The 16,286-nt window shown below is 44.1% G+C and overlaps 1 protein-coding gene across 2 annotated transcripts in view; it reads right to left on the bottom strand.

The window, feature by feature from the left end:
* The window catches only part of CENPK (centromere protein K), a 67,268-nt gene that overhangs the window by 42,112 nt on the left and 8,870 nt on the right, over positions 1 to 16,286 (bottom strand). For both annotated transcript variants that reach the window (XM_085851987.1, XM_085851986.1), the window contains exons 3-5: positions 16,187 to 16,213; positions 7,972 to 8,115; positions 7,583 to 7,645 (exon numbers count right to left, since the gene is read on the bottom strand). In XM_085851987.1, the coding sequence (XP_085708113.1) occupies positions 7,583 to 7,645; positions 7,972 to 8,115; positions 16,187 to 16,213 (234 nt within the window). The remainder of the gene's footprint in view (positions 1 to 7,582; positions 7,646 to 7,971; positions 8,116 to 16,186; positions 16,214 to 16,286) is intronic.

Raw genomic sequence — 16,286 nt, forward strand, 5'->3', positions numbered from 1 at the left:
AGCGAACGGCTCTTGCGCGCTCGCGTCTTCGTGCAGGGAATCCGGCACGGGAATGTCCCACGTTTCGGAAAAGACCGTCGCGTGGACGGCTAAAATGTAGGCGAGTGTTGATGGAATTTGGAACACGGGGGTTCCCACGTGGGCGCGTGTCCGGGGCATCACGTGCTGCATGACGCGTGTTATGTTCGCGGAACGTGCGGAGCGGGTTTCCCGGACGATAAGCGCGTGCCAGCCTGCACGGAAAACCGCGCAGGTTCGGCGCGCGAGTGACGTCATCGGCGGGAATCTCATGGCACGAATGCCGGGGAAGCAGCGCACATCTTCCCGCGTGGAGAATCCCGTTAAAGTGAGCGCTGTTTGGGATGTGCAGGGCGACGACAAGGGTGCATGTATCGCCCGATGGAAGGGATGAATGGGCGTGCCGTAAACCGCCACAATGGCGCTGCAGAAAAAAAAAAGAAAAGAGTCTCGCTCTAAGTACACAGCCCAGTGGATTGGTCAAAGGAAGCACTAGTTAGTGGGAAGGGTTAGCGTTACATAGACCGGCTTCATGGGGACATGAGTTCTTCCTCATGGATCCCGTGGAATGGGTTAGTTTGAGGGATTTTAGGATAGATTTAGAGAACGGATTTTTGGTTTTTCTGGGAGACACGGACAGACATGGAATGTGTAGTGGGGACGTAGCTTAGCTACGTAGATTAAATGGAACGTGCATTAGTTTAAGAGATGACTAGGGAGCACAAATTAGTTCGGGGAATTTAGTTAGGAGAATGTCAGTGTTGAGTGGATTGAAAAATGAAAAGTGTGTAATGAGTGAATGTGGGACAGCGGGCCCAAGTGTGTGAGTGGAGTGAATGTGGTATGCATGGTGCGAATGAATGAGTGGGGGGAGGAGTGAGTCCCACCCAAGTAATCCAGGGGTCAGTTTAATGTTAGTTAGTGGGTTAGTTAAATTTACCAAAAGGAGTTTGGTTTGTTGTTGGTGTCGAATGAAGGCACGATACCCATTTGGAGGGGTGCAAGAGTAAAATTGACTGGCTGGGAGCGTGGCTTGGGAAGGTGAGTACCGAGTTGTGGGCACCCCGGGCACCGGAGTAGTCGGCCAGAGTAGGCCAAGGGTCCAAGGGACCGGGATAGTGCACTGGGCATGGGCGACCCGCGGATCGGGACCCGGAGCACCAAAGATGCCACATGGGCATGGAAGGGGGGCAATGCCAGGAAGGGCAACCCCCTTGTTCATAGGGAGCAGGTCGGCTCGGAGAGATCCTCAGGGCCCAGGGGTGCCGAGTTGGAGATTCGGCAAAGGGGGAATCCCTGCCACGTGAGCCACGCTGCCCAGCCATGAAATTGTGCGAGGGCACAAGTGAAAATTGGAGGGCGAGGCCCAAATTTATAATGGACACTAACACAGGCGATGGGAATCCTGGTTGTTAGAACCCATCGTTTAAATTGACAGGCGTTTTGGAAAGCCCCGGGGTAGTTTAGAGTGTAATAAAGGCTAGGATAGTTAGGAGATGTACCCCTTCACACCATCCATCCCTTCGCTCTCAGTAGGCCGCTGGACCCACCTGGGGTTAGATTGCTGAACTCTGTAAGAGGCCATTCTGAGGCTTTGTTGGGCCTCGATACAGGATGCTAGTCTCTCCTTATTTCCTTCCACAAAGGGATTTGAAGGGTTGAGAGTCGGCTAGGATGGACAGGACAGGTTAGCTGGACAAAGACAATAAAGTGGGTTAGGGAGACGGAATTGTAAAAAAAAATAAAAAATAGAAAGGGGCTAAATTTGTTTTGTGTTGCAAGTTAAGGGAGTGGGTATGGACAGAGATAGGCAAAGGTGATAGGTTGGGGGTAGACAGTAGGGTAGGTCCGAGCCTGTGTTCGGAGCGGCTGGCACCACCGCACTCCCTCCAGACCCACACGGAACAAGACCAGAGGCCGGCCAGCTTCACCTGCTGGCCTGTTGTGCTGTACTTGCTGTTCCGCATCTGCCTTGCCATGCCTTCATCTGCCTGCCTCTGCCATAACCCCATGCCTGCTACCCTTGTTTGCGTTGCCCCTGTGTCAGCTTCACCATGTGCACCAGGATCACCCAGTGTTTTTCAAGGACTGCCCTGCAGGCAACGACACTGCATTGTGCAGCCCATGCGTTCATTTGTTTTTGCATCTCCATCCATTCATTCATTCATTTCCTTGAGCCAGAGACTGCACTGGGCAGCCTGGCTACCTGTTCAAATGGCCTGTGGGACAGCACATGGCATGCCGTGTTAGGGTGAGTTGCCTCCAGCAGCTGGGGTAGGGAAAGAAAGAAAAGAAGAAGGTTCACTGCTGGAATACTCAAGGGGGACCTTTTGAGCAGGCCCCGAGGACAACTGACCTCTACTGCTCCACTCACCCACACACAAACTGTTGACATTATTGTGCCTTTTTCCCCACAGATCACAGGTCCTGGGCCATGGTTAGTGTAAATAGATAAGTAAGGATTGTAAATAATTAAAAAACCCACCTGTTGTTTGTGTTAGCACCGGCAATTTTATTTAAGTTGTCCGTGTGAGTCTGTTCGTTTAGCTACGCAGCGTACTAGGTTATTTATTTTTGGGACATGTATGAAAAAAATGTCGCACTCAGGGATCCGTAGGTAAAATGTACTAGGGGAAACTTACACATGCTGGTCACGTGCAAATTTGATGACTCGGGACGAGTCTGTAAAAAGGGGAGGGGGTAGTGTTACGAATTTGGAAGTTTATTGTACTCAACATACAGGTCCAATAGCTCAGTGATATCGATAAGTAAATGTGGATAGATAGCTCCATTTTCCCTTGTCTAATGGGAATTAAATGTACGTGCGCTGTGCGTAATTTTAATAGTTAGGATTTTTACACCCCTTATAACAACAACACGCCTTCACCTCACTCCTCACACCGACGCCATTGTCTACGTGCGTTCGACCACGTACGTGGGCGGAGTTTCCTCGGTCACCAGAGCTCCGACTCCGCCCCAGAGAGATGGAATGTTCCCCGCGACCAATGAGAGGCGAGACGTCTCAGACATCGACCTTCCCACGAACCCCGGACCAATGGGAGGCGAGACGTCTCAGGCGGCGAACTTTCTCACAGCCTCTCAACCAATGGGAGGCGTGAGACGTCTCAGATATCGACTTTCTCACGAACCCTCGACCAATGGGAGGCGTGAGACGTCTCAGACATCGACTTTCTGACGAACCCCAGACCAATGGGAGGCGAGACGTCTCAGACGGCGATCCTCCCCACGACACCCCAGCCCGCAGGAGAAATGCAATATAGGAAACACCAGGCCTTGGAAAGTGCGTTAGGGTTGGGCGATCGGGTTCGAGGTGCCGGAGATCGACTCGTCTGGTCTCGTCGGCTTGGCAGTGCTCGGGTAATCTCTCGTCTCGTCCACCTGGCGTCCGACGCTTTTCCTCCGTCCCTGGTGCTTGGAGCGGCATCGTGTTGCGGGTTTGAGTCCCACCGAGCCGGATCGCCGAAGTCCACACGAGGTGGACAGGTGCAAGCACAGGCTCTGGTCTCCAGCACCCTGTCCTCGAGCTTGAGGCCTTCAATAAAGACCATTGGGGTCCGTGTGTGTGTGTGTGTGTGTGTGTGTGTGTGTGTGTGTGTGTGTGTGTGTGTGTGTGTGTGTGTGTGTGTGTGTGTGTGTGTGTGTGTGTGTGTGTCTGTGTGTGGGCCCGTCTTTAAGTAGCAACTGTTAAGTGCCTTGTACATTATTTGCATTTCATTTCTTATAGTCGGTTTAACTCTGCCCTTTATGTGTTCCTTCCCCACCTATTGTAAATAAATATCCTATTGTTGAATGTATCAGCTCGTTTTTGTGTTTTCTTCATTGGTTTGGCCTGGTGTGTGTTGAGAATTAGTAAGGCTGTTCGGGCCGGTAAATTGTTCATTTGGTCCAGCGCGGCTTTGGTAATTCTGCGCGGTTACGCCGGATCCGAGTCAGTTATAGCGACTCGATTCGGACAAAGTCGGCCGAGGGCGTGGTTTCCCCGGTAGTTGGATGGCGTGAGTACTTCGGTAAATTGGACCCTACCTCACGCCATCAAAATATTGGCGACGACTGTCCGATAAAGGACCCGTCGGCTCCAGAGTTATCCGGGGTGACGACCTATAAATTCCGGGTGATCGGTGGAGTCGACTCTACTGCTCCATCTAGCGGTCATGCTCGTCGCCGACACCCGGGCGCTGAAACACATACACGCTTCTTAAATAAAACTTACTGCCAACATTTTTAACAAGGTTTAAAACAAGAAAATATAATAAGACATGAAGGTGTCTCCGCCTGCCATAGATGTAAACCCAATGAAAGGTAGAGAGAGAGAGAGAGAGAGAGAGAGAGAGAGAGAGAGAGAGAGAGAGAGAGAGAGAGAGAGAGAGAGAGAGAGAGAGAGAGAGAGGTAGAGAGAGAGGTAGAGAGAGAGGTAGAGAGAGAGGTAGAGAGAGAGAGAGGTAGAGAGAGAGGTAGAGAGAGAGGTAGAGAGAGAGGTAGAGAGAGGTAGAGAGAGAGGTAGAGAGAGAGGTAGAGAGAGAGGTAGAGAGAGAGGTAGAGAGAGAGGTAGAGAGAGAGGTAGAGAGAGAGGTAGAGAGAGAGAGAGAGAGAGGTAGAGAGAGAGAGGTAGAGAGAGAGAGGTAGAGAGAGAGAGGGAGAGAGAGAGAGGTAGAGAGAGAGAGGAAGAGAGAGAGAGAGAGAGAGAGAGAGAGAGAGAGAGAGAGAGAGAGGAGAGAGAGAGAGATATATATATATATATATATATATACATATATATATATATATATATATATACACATATATATATATATATATATATATATATATATATATATATATATATATATATATATATATATATATATATATATATATATATATATATATATATATATATATATACACATATATATATATATATATATATATACAGTGGGGAGAACAAGTATTTGATACACTGCCGATTTTGCAGGTTTTCCCACTTACAAAGCACGTAGAGGTCTGTAATTTTTATCATCGGTACACTTCAACTGTGAAAGACGGAATCTAAAACAAAAATTCTGAAAATCACATTGTATGATTTTTAAATAATTAATTTTCATTTTATTGCATGACAAAAGTATTTGATCACCGACCAACCAGTAAGAATTCCGGCTCTCACAGACCTGTTAATTTTGTCTTTAAGAAGCCCTCCCATTCTCCACTCATTACCTGCATTAACTGCACCAGTTTGAACTCGTTATCTACATAAAAGACAGCTGTCCGCACTCAATCAGACTCCAACCATCTCCAAAATGGGCAAGACCAGAGAGCTGTCAAAGGACATCAGGGACAAAATTGTAGACTTGCACAAGGCTGGGATGGGCTACAGGACAATAGGCAAGCAGCTTCGTGAGAAGGCAACAACTGTTGGTGCAATTATTAGAAAATGGAAGAAGTTCAAGATAACAGTCAATCTCCCTGGGTCTGGGGCTCCATGCAAGATCTCACCTCGTGGAGCCTCAATGATCATGAGAGGTGAGGGATCAGCCCAGAACTACATGGCAGGACCTGGTCAATGACCTGAAGAGAGCTGGGACCACAGTATCAAAGAAAACCAGAAGTAACACACTACGCCATCATGGATTAAAATCCTGCAGCGCACGCAAGGTCCCTCTGCTCAAGCCAGCGCATGTCCAGGCCCATCTGAAGTTTGCCAATGACCATCTGGATGATCCAGAGGAGGAATGGGAGAAGGTCATGTGGTCTGATGAGACCAAAATAGAGCTTTTTGGTTTAAACTCCACTCGCCGTGTTTGGAGGAAGAAGAAGGATGAGTACAACCCCAAGAACACCATCCCAACCGTGAAGCATGGTGGTAGAAACGTCATTCTTTGGGGATGCTTTTCTGCAAAGGGGACAGGCCGACTGCACCGTATTGAGGGAAGGATGGATGGGGCCATGTATCGCGAGATCTTGGCCAACAACCTCCTTCCCTCAACAAGAGCATTGAAGATGGGGCGTGGCTGGGTCTTCCAGCATGACAATGACTCGAAACACACAGCCAGGGCAACTAAGTAGTGGCTCCGTAAGAAGCATCTCAAGGTCCTGAAGTGGCCGAGCCAGTCTCCAGACCTGAACCCAATGGAAAATCTTTGGAGGGAGCTGAAAGTCTGTGTTGCCCAGCAACAGCCCCGAAACCTGAAGGATCTGGAGAAGATCTGTATGGAAGAGTGGGCCAAAATCCCTGCTGCAGTCTGTGCAAACCTGGTTAAGAACTACAGGAAACGTCTGATCTCTGTAATTGCAAACAAAGGTTTCTGTACCAAATATTAAGTTCTGTTTTTCTGATGTATCAAATACTTATTTCATGCAATAAAATGCAAATTAATTATTTAAGAATCATACAATGTGATTTTCAGGATTTTTGTTTAAGAGTCCGTCTTTCACAGTTGAAGTGTACCTATGATGAAAACTACAGACCTCTACGTGCTTTGTAAGTGGGAAAACCTGCAAAATCGGCGTGTATCAAATACTTGTTCTCCCCACTGTATATATATATATATATATATATATATATATATATACATATATATATATATATATATATATATATATATATATATATATATATATATATATATATATATATATATACATATATATATATATATATATATATATATATATATCAGATATATATCAGATATTTCTGACTCGAGATATAATCTGCAAAATGATTTTCAAAGGGCACATGACCTTTGACCTAATGAGCCCAAAATTTAAGAATTCATCTCTGTATTGAGGCTATACTTGTGTCATGTTTGGTTGGAATACCTTGTGTGGTTCACAAGTTATTGCAGAAACAACAATTTTCAATTGAAGGTCACATGACATAAGAACTCTAGCCTTTTGAACCCAATATTGAATGAGTACATCTTCATATTACAGTCTATTATTGTGCCAAGCTTGGTTGAAATCACTTCACTAGTTCACAGGTTATCAGGATAACTAAACACCGATAACAGATGCACAGATTGATAACCCCAAAGCATAAGGCCTCTGGTCTTTGGCTGCACAGGCGTAAAACTCGAGCAAAGAAGTTTGGAGGCACACTTGGGCATGGACGACATGGCAAGGTGTTTATCAGGTGAATAATTCTGGTCACAAGAAGCGGAAAAAAAGAGATTGCTTTTCTCTCAACTATATCATGCATTTCACGGACTATAAAGTGAGGTCAAGAAAAAAACAAAAAAAAACAAACAAACTTGTATGCATTCGCATTTTAACTATTAATTACCAGAATCGGAGTAGGCGGCTCAAAATTGAGAGTAGCCATCCCATCAAGCCGCCAACTGCCTGGTAATGAGCATCGCGCATTGCACGAATAACAAATCGACAGCAAAAATAATTATAAAGTGTAGACGAAGAAAATAAGGGTCTGCCATCTCCATGTGCCAGTCCAATTATACAAGTACAGATAAAGACCATGAAAAAAAATTCATGGAATACGTACTCATTCAAGTATACCAAGTGCACTGCACAGCTTTCACATCCATGCTCCCATTAATTATCACCAAATTACCGGTCTGCTTGAGGACAAGGGCTGTCCCTCATGTTCTTCGTCTCTGCACATGGAGGCTTGGAGCTGTTAAAGCACACAAGAAGATATCTGTGAGGTTCAGACAAATTAAATAAAATATATATTAAAAAAATTGATTACAAAGTTGAAAATGGGTTATGAATATTAGATAGATAAAATAAAATGAAAGGGTACAACACAGGTTATGCATATTAGTGATGAACAAAATAAACGGAATTGAGGTTAAGCCACAAAAGGTATTCAAGACTATTTAAAACGAAGCATAAATAATGTGGGACAATACAATTATACCTTAAAAATTTGAACTGCTAAATTAATTGAACAAAAAGAAATAAAGAAGAGCTGCAGTTCTAACAATAAAAACTACCCACCTCAGTCAGTTCCTCCAAACTTTTTGCATTGAATTGTAATAAACGATCTTCCTCAAATGAATCTCGGCAGTCGATGTCGACCAGCAAGTCAGGTGCAAGGACCTGCTGATACTGCTTTGCAAGCTTTTTTTCCAGCATGGTCACCTAACCAGAGGCATCAAGGTTACAGCACAGTCATGGATTTCAATTGGTGCAGAAACAAAAAATAAAAAATTAAATAATAATAACTAGAAGGGCACTCTGTGGAGCGCATACCTGCCCCACGCAATTCCTGATCAACAACATATATCGGGCCCAATACATTTTTGAAATATCATGTTATGTAGTACTATATCGTACTATTTTCCATCAGAATTCCTTCCGAATCCACGGACAACTTTTTGAAATATCCTGCACACAACCAAACAAGATGGATATCGTGCAGAGCACGATACCTGCAAAATGCATCAAACAAATTTGACCTTAAAATAATTTGTGCTTGAATTCAATGACCAAATATATAAATCCTCTTCAAAGTTAAAGTCAATCGGATGAAAACTGAGGATTTTAGAAATTTGACATTGTTGACCTTTGGCCTATATTGACCTTAAAAAAAAGGTTTCTTGCTTACGACGAACTCTACCAGGCGGTAAAGTTTCGTGAAGATCGGCTTAAAATTGTGACGTGCAGGCGGTTGAGACAGACAGACAAACTGTCGCTGTTGTTTGTGCAAGTACTGTTGTGACTTCCTAGGCTGTTTGTGGGGCGCTATAATCGCATTCTTACACTTTCATTTTTTTCCTGCCAAACGAAGAAATCGGCTCCATTATCAACATTTTCTCTTTAAAACCTGACCCTAGGATAGAGATAAGCTCAATCTCACTCAATGTATTGTTGAAACTCTTCAAGTAATTTGAGGTAAATTATTTTATTGTGTGTATGCAAAACATATCATTGTAGGTTTTGTGTAAAGCATTAGACTGTACACCAAGTAACACCATGTACTGAACGGCTGTATTTTTCCTTTTCAGTTTTTATGTGAATGAAAGACACGCTTTTGAAACCAAGACGACCTCTGAGGATTAGACAATGTGTGATAACCACCACACAGACAGAATAACAAAATTGACTGACCAATATACTTGAAAAATCTTTGATTTTGCGAGTAGCAAAGGAACAGACAGAAAGGGGTGAAAACATAACCTCCTTCACCTTCGGTGGCAGGGGTAACTCGTGTCATTTTGCTACTCGGACAATATAAATAATATCTCTCCATCTTTCACCACTAAATTCTGGAAATAGCTGCCTCTTTCTACTTTCCCTGCGATTTAAAACCTGCAGTTTCAGACCCAGATCAACAAGTTCCCCTTCAATATAGTATCCCTCTTCTCCCTCGTTACAGTAGGCCACTCTAATGCCAATGGGTCTCACTCTTCTCCTGCAAGTTTCAAAACAATAAATACAATTTTTTAGCAATTGATAATGTCAAAATATGGAATTTTGAAAATCATAGAAAATATTACATTCACCATCTTTATATCATCAATAGGGGCTCAATGGCTATGGAGGAGTCGCACCGTTCACCAAATGAAGCCAAAACAAAGCTTCTACTCAGACACTTGTTCCCACATTGCAGGGCCAGTTCACCGATCCAAGACAATCCCAAAAGAAATTGCACATGGTGAGCTTGTGACACCGAGTTCTGTGGATCTAAGAGAAGGAAACTGATAAAAACAATATCCCCCTTCCGCCACATGGCGGGGGATAACCAGGCAGCCCACGCCCCTTAGTCTTGGTTGGCAGGGGAATAGGAGAGGGAGCACAGACCAAGTCCCTGGTACTCCAGATTGGGAGGTTAGCATCATTGCTGGCCATCCAGATGCAAAACCTTTAGGCTACCAACCATGGGCATGATGCACAGCCGATCTGATGAGGTGGGATTAATCACAGTAACCATTAAAGTAGCAGCAGTAAGAGTACAGACTTACAGTACCCTTAGATTTAGGCGAGCTCGATATATAATCAAACAAAACAGTTTGGGTACCATATTCACCAAAAGTTGACCTGATAAAATATGGAGACATTTGTGATTGAGGTACTGAGCTTCATCACAATCAAGTACAATCCAGTGCAGGGGAAGTTGACATCACAACGAACTTACGAGATGCTACAGATTTGAGTAACTCATTAATGTGTCATGATTGAAATAAAGGACTTTGACTGACTGGTACTGAAAATTCTGGCCAAACATTGCGATTTGTATTATACACTTATAGGTTGGATTTACTGTAATGGATGTGCATAGATCTCAAACTTGCAGGTTTGTTCCCATCAATACAAAGTTGGCAAGCAGCACAGCAATTTTTGTGAGGATATCTCAAGTAGTTATGAAGCTACAGCTGCTGTAAAATTTCTCAAAAATAAAATGTGTTTTATTGACTTCAAGATATACCCACCTATGGAGCCATAATTTCCAAGATATTAGGGCTTCATTGAAGAAACCTTGAAATCTTCCATGAAAAAGGTCGAGGTAACATTAACAAAACAACAACAACCCCGTAACATTTATTATTATATTCTACAACAGAAGGACCCCTTTCAAAAGACAAAGAAGAAGCACAACACACACACACACACACACACACACACACACACACACACACACACACACACACACACACACACACACACACACACACACACACACACACACACACACACACACACACACACACACACACACACACACACACACACACCTAGAACAGAAATCGGTAAAACACATACCTCCACCAGGCTGAACAGTTTACATTTTATTTTCTATCCCACTGAGAGGTCAGACCTGGATCCGGATTTGAACCAAAATCAAATGGGCTTGTTCTTGTCACCTAACCAATTCATCCACAACTTCTTCAGATATTGTGCTGAACATAGTTTTTGGCCCGATCTCTCAATTATGAAGAATCACTTCAAGAATGAAAGAATTTTTTTTTTTCTCATATCTGGATCTTCACCAAAATGGAATAATTTCGTCCTTGGCAGACACCCAACCTGTCCACGAAATTTCGTCTGAATCCGTCCACAACCTTTTGAAATATCCTCCCAACAAACAGACAAATGGACAACGGTAAAAACATAACCTCCATCCACCTTCAGTGGCACAGGTAACAACAACCACGACAAGAATTCCATGTTATTAATGATCGTTTTTGCGTGTTCTCCTTCATTATATATCCAAATTGACAATCAGATGGAAATGCAATATGTTTGTGAAATGCAACATCCCGTCTTTTGATTAAACCCATCAGCGAGGCAACAAGTAGGCATGCCGAGTCGTAATAATTATACAAACTACAAAAATTCTTCAAAAAAAAGAAGTTGTGATTAAAGTGGTAAAAGGAGGTGGGAGGTGAGGGCAAATCAATAAATACCTCTTGAACCATTAAAACCAAATTAATTTGGAAGAAAAAAAGAAAGAAAGAAAAAAAAAGGAAAAAAAAGCATAAATCCAGCAATGATGACTGCTATATCTGAACTAGGCCATGCTCCATTTATGCAGTCCAACAATTAATCAAACCATCAATTTCCACTCAAACCCTGCCCAAAAGCAGAAGTGACCTTTCTGCCCAAGCACCCTTTATAACCGAAATATCAACTCCATTAAACTGTGATGCAAATTTGTTAGAATATTCTCAGGAGTGAGAATTAATTTAGTGGTGACACATCACATGCCTTTTCAGAGAGCAAAATCGATTCATTCATCAAAAAACAAAAAAAATTAAAAAGAAAGTTCAATGCTGTTGCAAGTGAATGCCAGAGATGTCAACGAGTCACTTGAACCAAATCTCAAGTCTGAAATCAGGTGTCAAGTCATAGTAACGTTGACTCAACTTGTGCAAAGACCCACGTTTACTTTTAAACCGAGCTTGGAGTTCCAGCTACCAAGGAATTAAGACACAGGGCTTCATTTATTGAAATGCATGTTCTGAAAAGCTATTCAACTATTTGTCATCTTCATACCATGGACCATTTTTGATTTGTTCTCAGAAAACATTAATTTATGTTAAATTTCCTTCTCATATCCAGAATGTATCTACTTGATCCTATTGTTGTGGTTCTGCAAAGCCAGCACTCCCCCAAGGCAATGCCACCCAACATAGAGCAGTCCCAAGACAGTTATTTCATGAGTATTTGTTTCGTTAGCCCTTCCATTATGTCTAGTGGGTAAATGGGGAAAAGATGCGTTGCATTAGGGCTTTAAGTTACGTCTTTAATTCCATTTGCTATTCTTTGACCAATTTTACTTTACTTTATTTCACACACGAATCCCATCATGCATGCATGCATGCACACCCCAGGCCAGACAGTGATGCTTCCAAAGAGCATCATGAAGATATGCTGCAGCTGCTCCGTTCAAACTGCGCACCATTGACCAACAGACACCTCACCTCATGATACAACAACCCTCACCATAATCACTACACCTCTTAAAATCCCCACATTAACCTATGCCAAAACTCTTCACCACGAACGCCACAATAGCTTCAAAGTCTTTACACCACAGTACTTCCCCCACCTCACTACAACCTCCGCGACTACCATTAGCTGCCTGGACGCTCAAAGTCTGTTGAGATCTCGGGGAATGGGGGACATTGCGGGTGCCTGCAAGTCAGAACACTTTGGCATGTAGCTCAAAGCACAAGTGGGCGGTGGGACTCATTCGGAGACGTCTGGGTAGCATGGGTGCTCAGCTATATAACAACGCCAGAATGGAGCCCAGTGCACATTCATGGATGGAGAGTGCTCCCGAAAACCCGCACTTCATAGAAATCATGGAGCTCCATTGCGTGGCTGAGCCGAGAAGCAACCAAGGCCGTTTTTAGCTCCAGAGTCTGGCAGGGTGGGGCTCCTTCGCGGAAACGCCTACAGGGTCTTTTGATCCGGTTTTGGCTCCTCCTTCGCCCGGGCTCTATAAAATTAGCAGCAGATAGCGATTCAGAGAGACTCTCCGAGCTGAACGCCAGACTCACCGAACCAGAGCCTCACCTCACCATTGTGAGCCAATAGGGCACCTCTCTCTATCGAGTGCAGCCTGTGGCTGCTGGTTGCATCATTGGTTGGGACGCGGCTATGCCGCTGATGCAGTGTCCCCCTCAGCAGTGCAATGGTACTCATTTTGCTGACCTCGGAAGGATGACAGGCTGAGTCAACCTCCTGGTGTATTAATTCAGCGGCCCAACGGGGCTTGAACTCAGGACCCTAGGATCCCAAGCCGCCACCCTAACCACTAAGCCAACACTAGGCTAATAGGGCACGGAGACCGAGCTAAGCGAGCAGTACCGAGTCATCGGTGCTCGGCTATTGCTGCAACACTCATTAATCAATGCAACACTCATTAATCATTAATTACAGACTCTTACACACCTATCTCTCCAATCTATTGTCTTGTCTACTGTAGACAGAGAAACTAAAAGAGCATGACTGATTTGCACTCCTCACTTCCTCTTCTGCATCACATTTGCACCTCCCACTCACGCACCATAGACACCCCAGTTTTCTTCCCTTCTCCCCCCTCTGAAGCTATTGGTTTTCGTAGGTCCGTTGACCGTGCCAGGTACCAAGACGTCGCTTATGCGTCAATTGCTTCTCCTTTCTGAACTCTCTCGCTTCCTCAGGTGCGTTTCCTGGCACCTGTAATGTGCAATTCAAGTTAAGACTGTAGAAGTTTTATATCGGTTTAGCTCTGCTCTGTGTCTTCTTTTTGTAAATAATTGCATTTATTTTGCCACACCTCATGAATCTTTGATTTCCCAGCTGTACATAATCGCTGAATAAAGCCCTTTTTAAAATTGTGCCACATACTTTTCCATGCCATTGCTTATAAATTGCTTAGATTTGAACCCAGCCCGTTTCATCTTTTTCTTCATTGGTCCAGCATGGTCCACACATTAGTTCAGCTGGGAAGTTCTACCCCATAAAATTCTCTCGTTAGCCAGCGCACACTCACTGTATCATTCAGCAGTAATCCGGGTGTGCACTGAGGGCACGAGACCACAATTGGTTCAGCCATCCACAGGTAAAATATCACAAGAAGGTAGTGTAACCCTGCCCGGATTGGCAGTGTCAATCGGCGTCCGTGATTGCTTAGCAACCTGCCGGTGCGTGGAGTGATCTGTGCCTGGTGGCCTCAGGACTGGGCATTGAGGAGTGACCAGAGTCCTTCCCTTCATGGCGAACCTCCAACCCAGAGTCCATAACAATATGTCCACGAGACGAGTCAGTAACCTCAGCTTATGTTTAAATTTACACGTACAGCGAAAGCATTCATTGTGGAATGGGAAAGGAGATTTTAATAATTTACTTGTATATTTATGATGTACATTAAAATGAAATGTACAATCAAGAAGTAAGATGGAAAATCACGAAGGTGCGGGATGCTGTGGAAGCAGAAAGAGGGTGGGACAGGGTAAAAATGAAACGTACAACTTATTAACTTCAATTGTTCACGTGATATCATTTCCAATTATTAAAGAAGTTTAAACAATCCGAGTTAAATGATATTTAAATCACAAAATTATTCTATCGAGTCAGGACGTGCACGGGCCCAAGTTTCTCAGATTTGACACAAATGTCAATGACATGGTTTGAATGAAGTTGTGTGTCCGTTGGGAAGACTGCTGCTTGCCACTTAGACATGGTGTGTGTGCTCTGTGCTATCTGGAGAGAGGGGACACCTTTTAACGTTTGTGGAGAACGGTACGAGACCCCGGCGGCCTTGAGCTCTGGTGCGCTGCACATGTGCAGTATATGTCAATGACCGAACCGTGCATGCCGACAACTGAAAACGATTTACCATTTGCTTTCGGAGTTTTAATTAAATGTTTATTCAACAATTTATTTTTCGAACATGACGAACAAGTCATTATAACCTCAAGTCGCATGTACATTGCAAGCAAGTCGCAAAATTTTGCAACTCAACTCCCCAACTCTGGTGAATGCATATTGGGCTGGGATTGAATTCCAAATTCTGCCTGCTGGTTGCATCACCAGAGGTGCAGCAGATGTAGTGCCCCAACACATCAAGGCAGCAATTTAGGTGTGTGACCAAATGCGAGAATATATTTAATTACTTATTTTTGTTGGAGGCACATTGAAGCACAGATAGATGCACAGCACAAGGGGTTTATACTCGAACCCCATGATAAATACACGGACAGAGCAACTTAAAATAAACACGGGGATTTAATGACAATATAAATATTTTCATGGGTAATAATTTAAAATGTAGTCATAATACGTGAAGTAAACTAAAAGCGAAGTTGAGGCGCCTCCACACACAGACTTGGACACAGACAAGGGGAAAACAAAATGAAAGAAAAATCCTCCCTTTATTCTGGCACTGAGCTTGGTCCAGATATGGTCTTTATGGAACTTTGGAATTGAGGAGCTTCGTCCTGCATGGGTAGACGCGCCCAAAAATGGTGCCGAGCTGCTCTCTCGCAGCGGAAAAAAAAACGTACGTGAGGTAATTTGTGAGCGGTATTCAACGCCAAGGCTCAGAGACTGCCGTGTGGCTTCCTTGTCGATCGCGCTTGCCGATACGCTCTCTGCAGAATGCCTTCGCTCCCTTTGGTGACATACACGAGGCTTTGAGGTCAGTCTCTCACAACCAGCCAAGAGTCGATGGCCAGCATCTTGCTCAGTATGCGAGCCAATTCAAAGCACAACACGAGAATCCCGCAGCCATTTTATTGTGCCGAGAGGAGAGCAAAGCAAGATCCTCCATCCCAGCCACGGTCTTCTCTCAACTACAACTGAGAACCTCACCCTTCTTCCATCTCTGGGCATGGCTTACTCGCATGAAACCCGGGAAGGCGGGGCTTCTGCCTGCTCGGCAGGTTTTACTTGCTTGTTGTTATCGTTGTGGTTGTTATAAAAACACAACTCCTTCATGGCTGGCTTGTAAATGCAAAAACGTAGGAGAAAGTCACAGGAAGCAATGACATACTGGGGGAATTTATCCTTGATCCCTATCTAATTAATACTGCACCACCACCCCATGTGGTGACACGTAACACTTCAGCTCACATTTTCTCAACTTAATTTACATCGCGATGTCTCCTTCATGTCCACGGTCCAAACAACTCGATTCAATCCCAACTCTCCTTTGAAATTCCTCCATCTACCACCACAACTGTAACATTATTTTAGTATTATTAGCCAAATGTTAGCTCACCTCATGCAAAAGCTGCTTTTGCTTCTCCTGCAAATAGATCCAAAACAGCAACTCAATATGCATCACAAGGTACAAACAAATGAATCAACAACATCTGCCA

The sequence above is a fragment of the Eptatretus burgeri genome, chromosome 13 (genome assembly GCF_056783735.1).
Source record: "Eptatretus burgeri isolate ZD-2024b chromosome 13, Ebu_testis_v1, whole genome shotgun sequence".
NCBI lineage: Eukaryota > Metazoa > Chordata > Myxini > Myxiniformes > Myxinidae > Eptatretus > Eptatretus burgeri.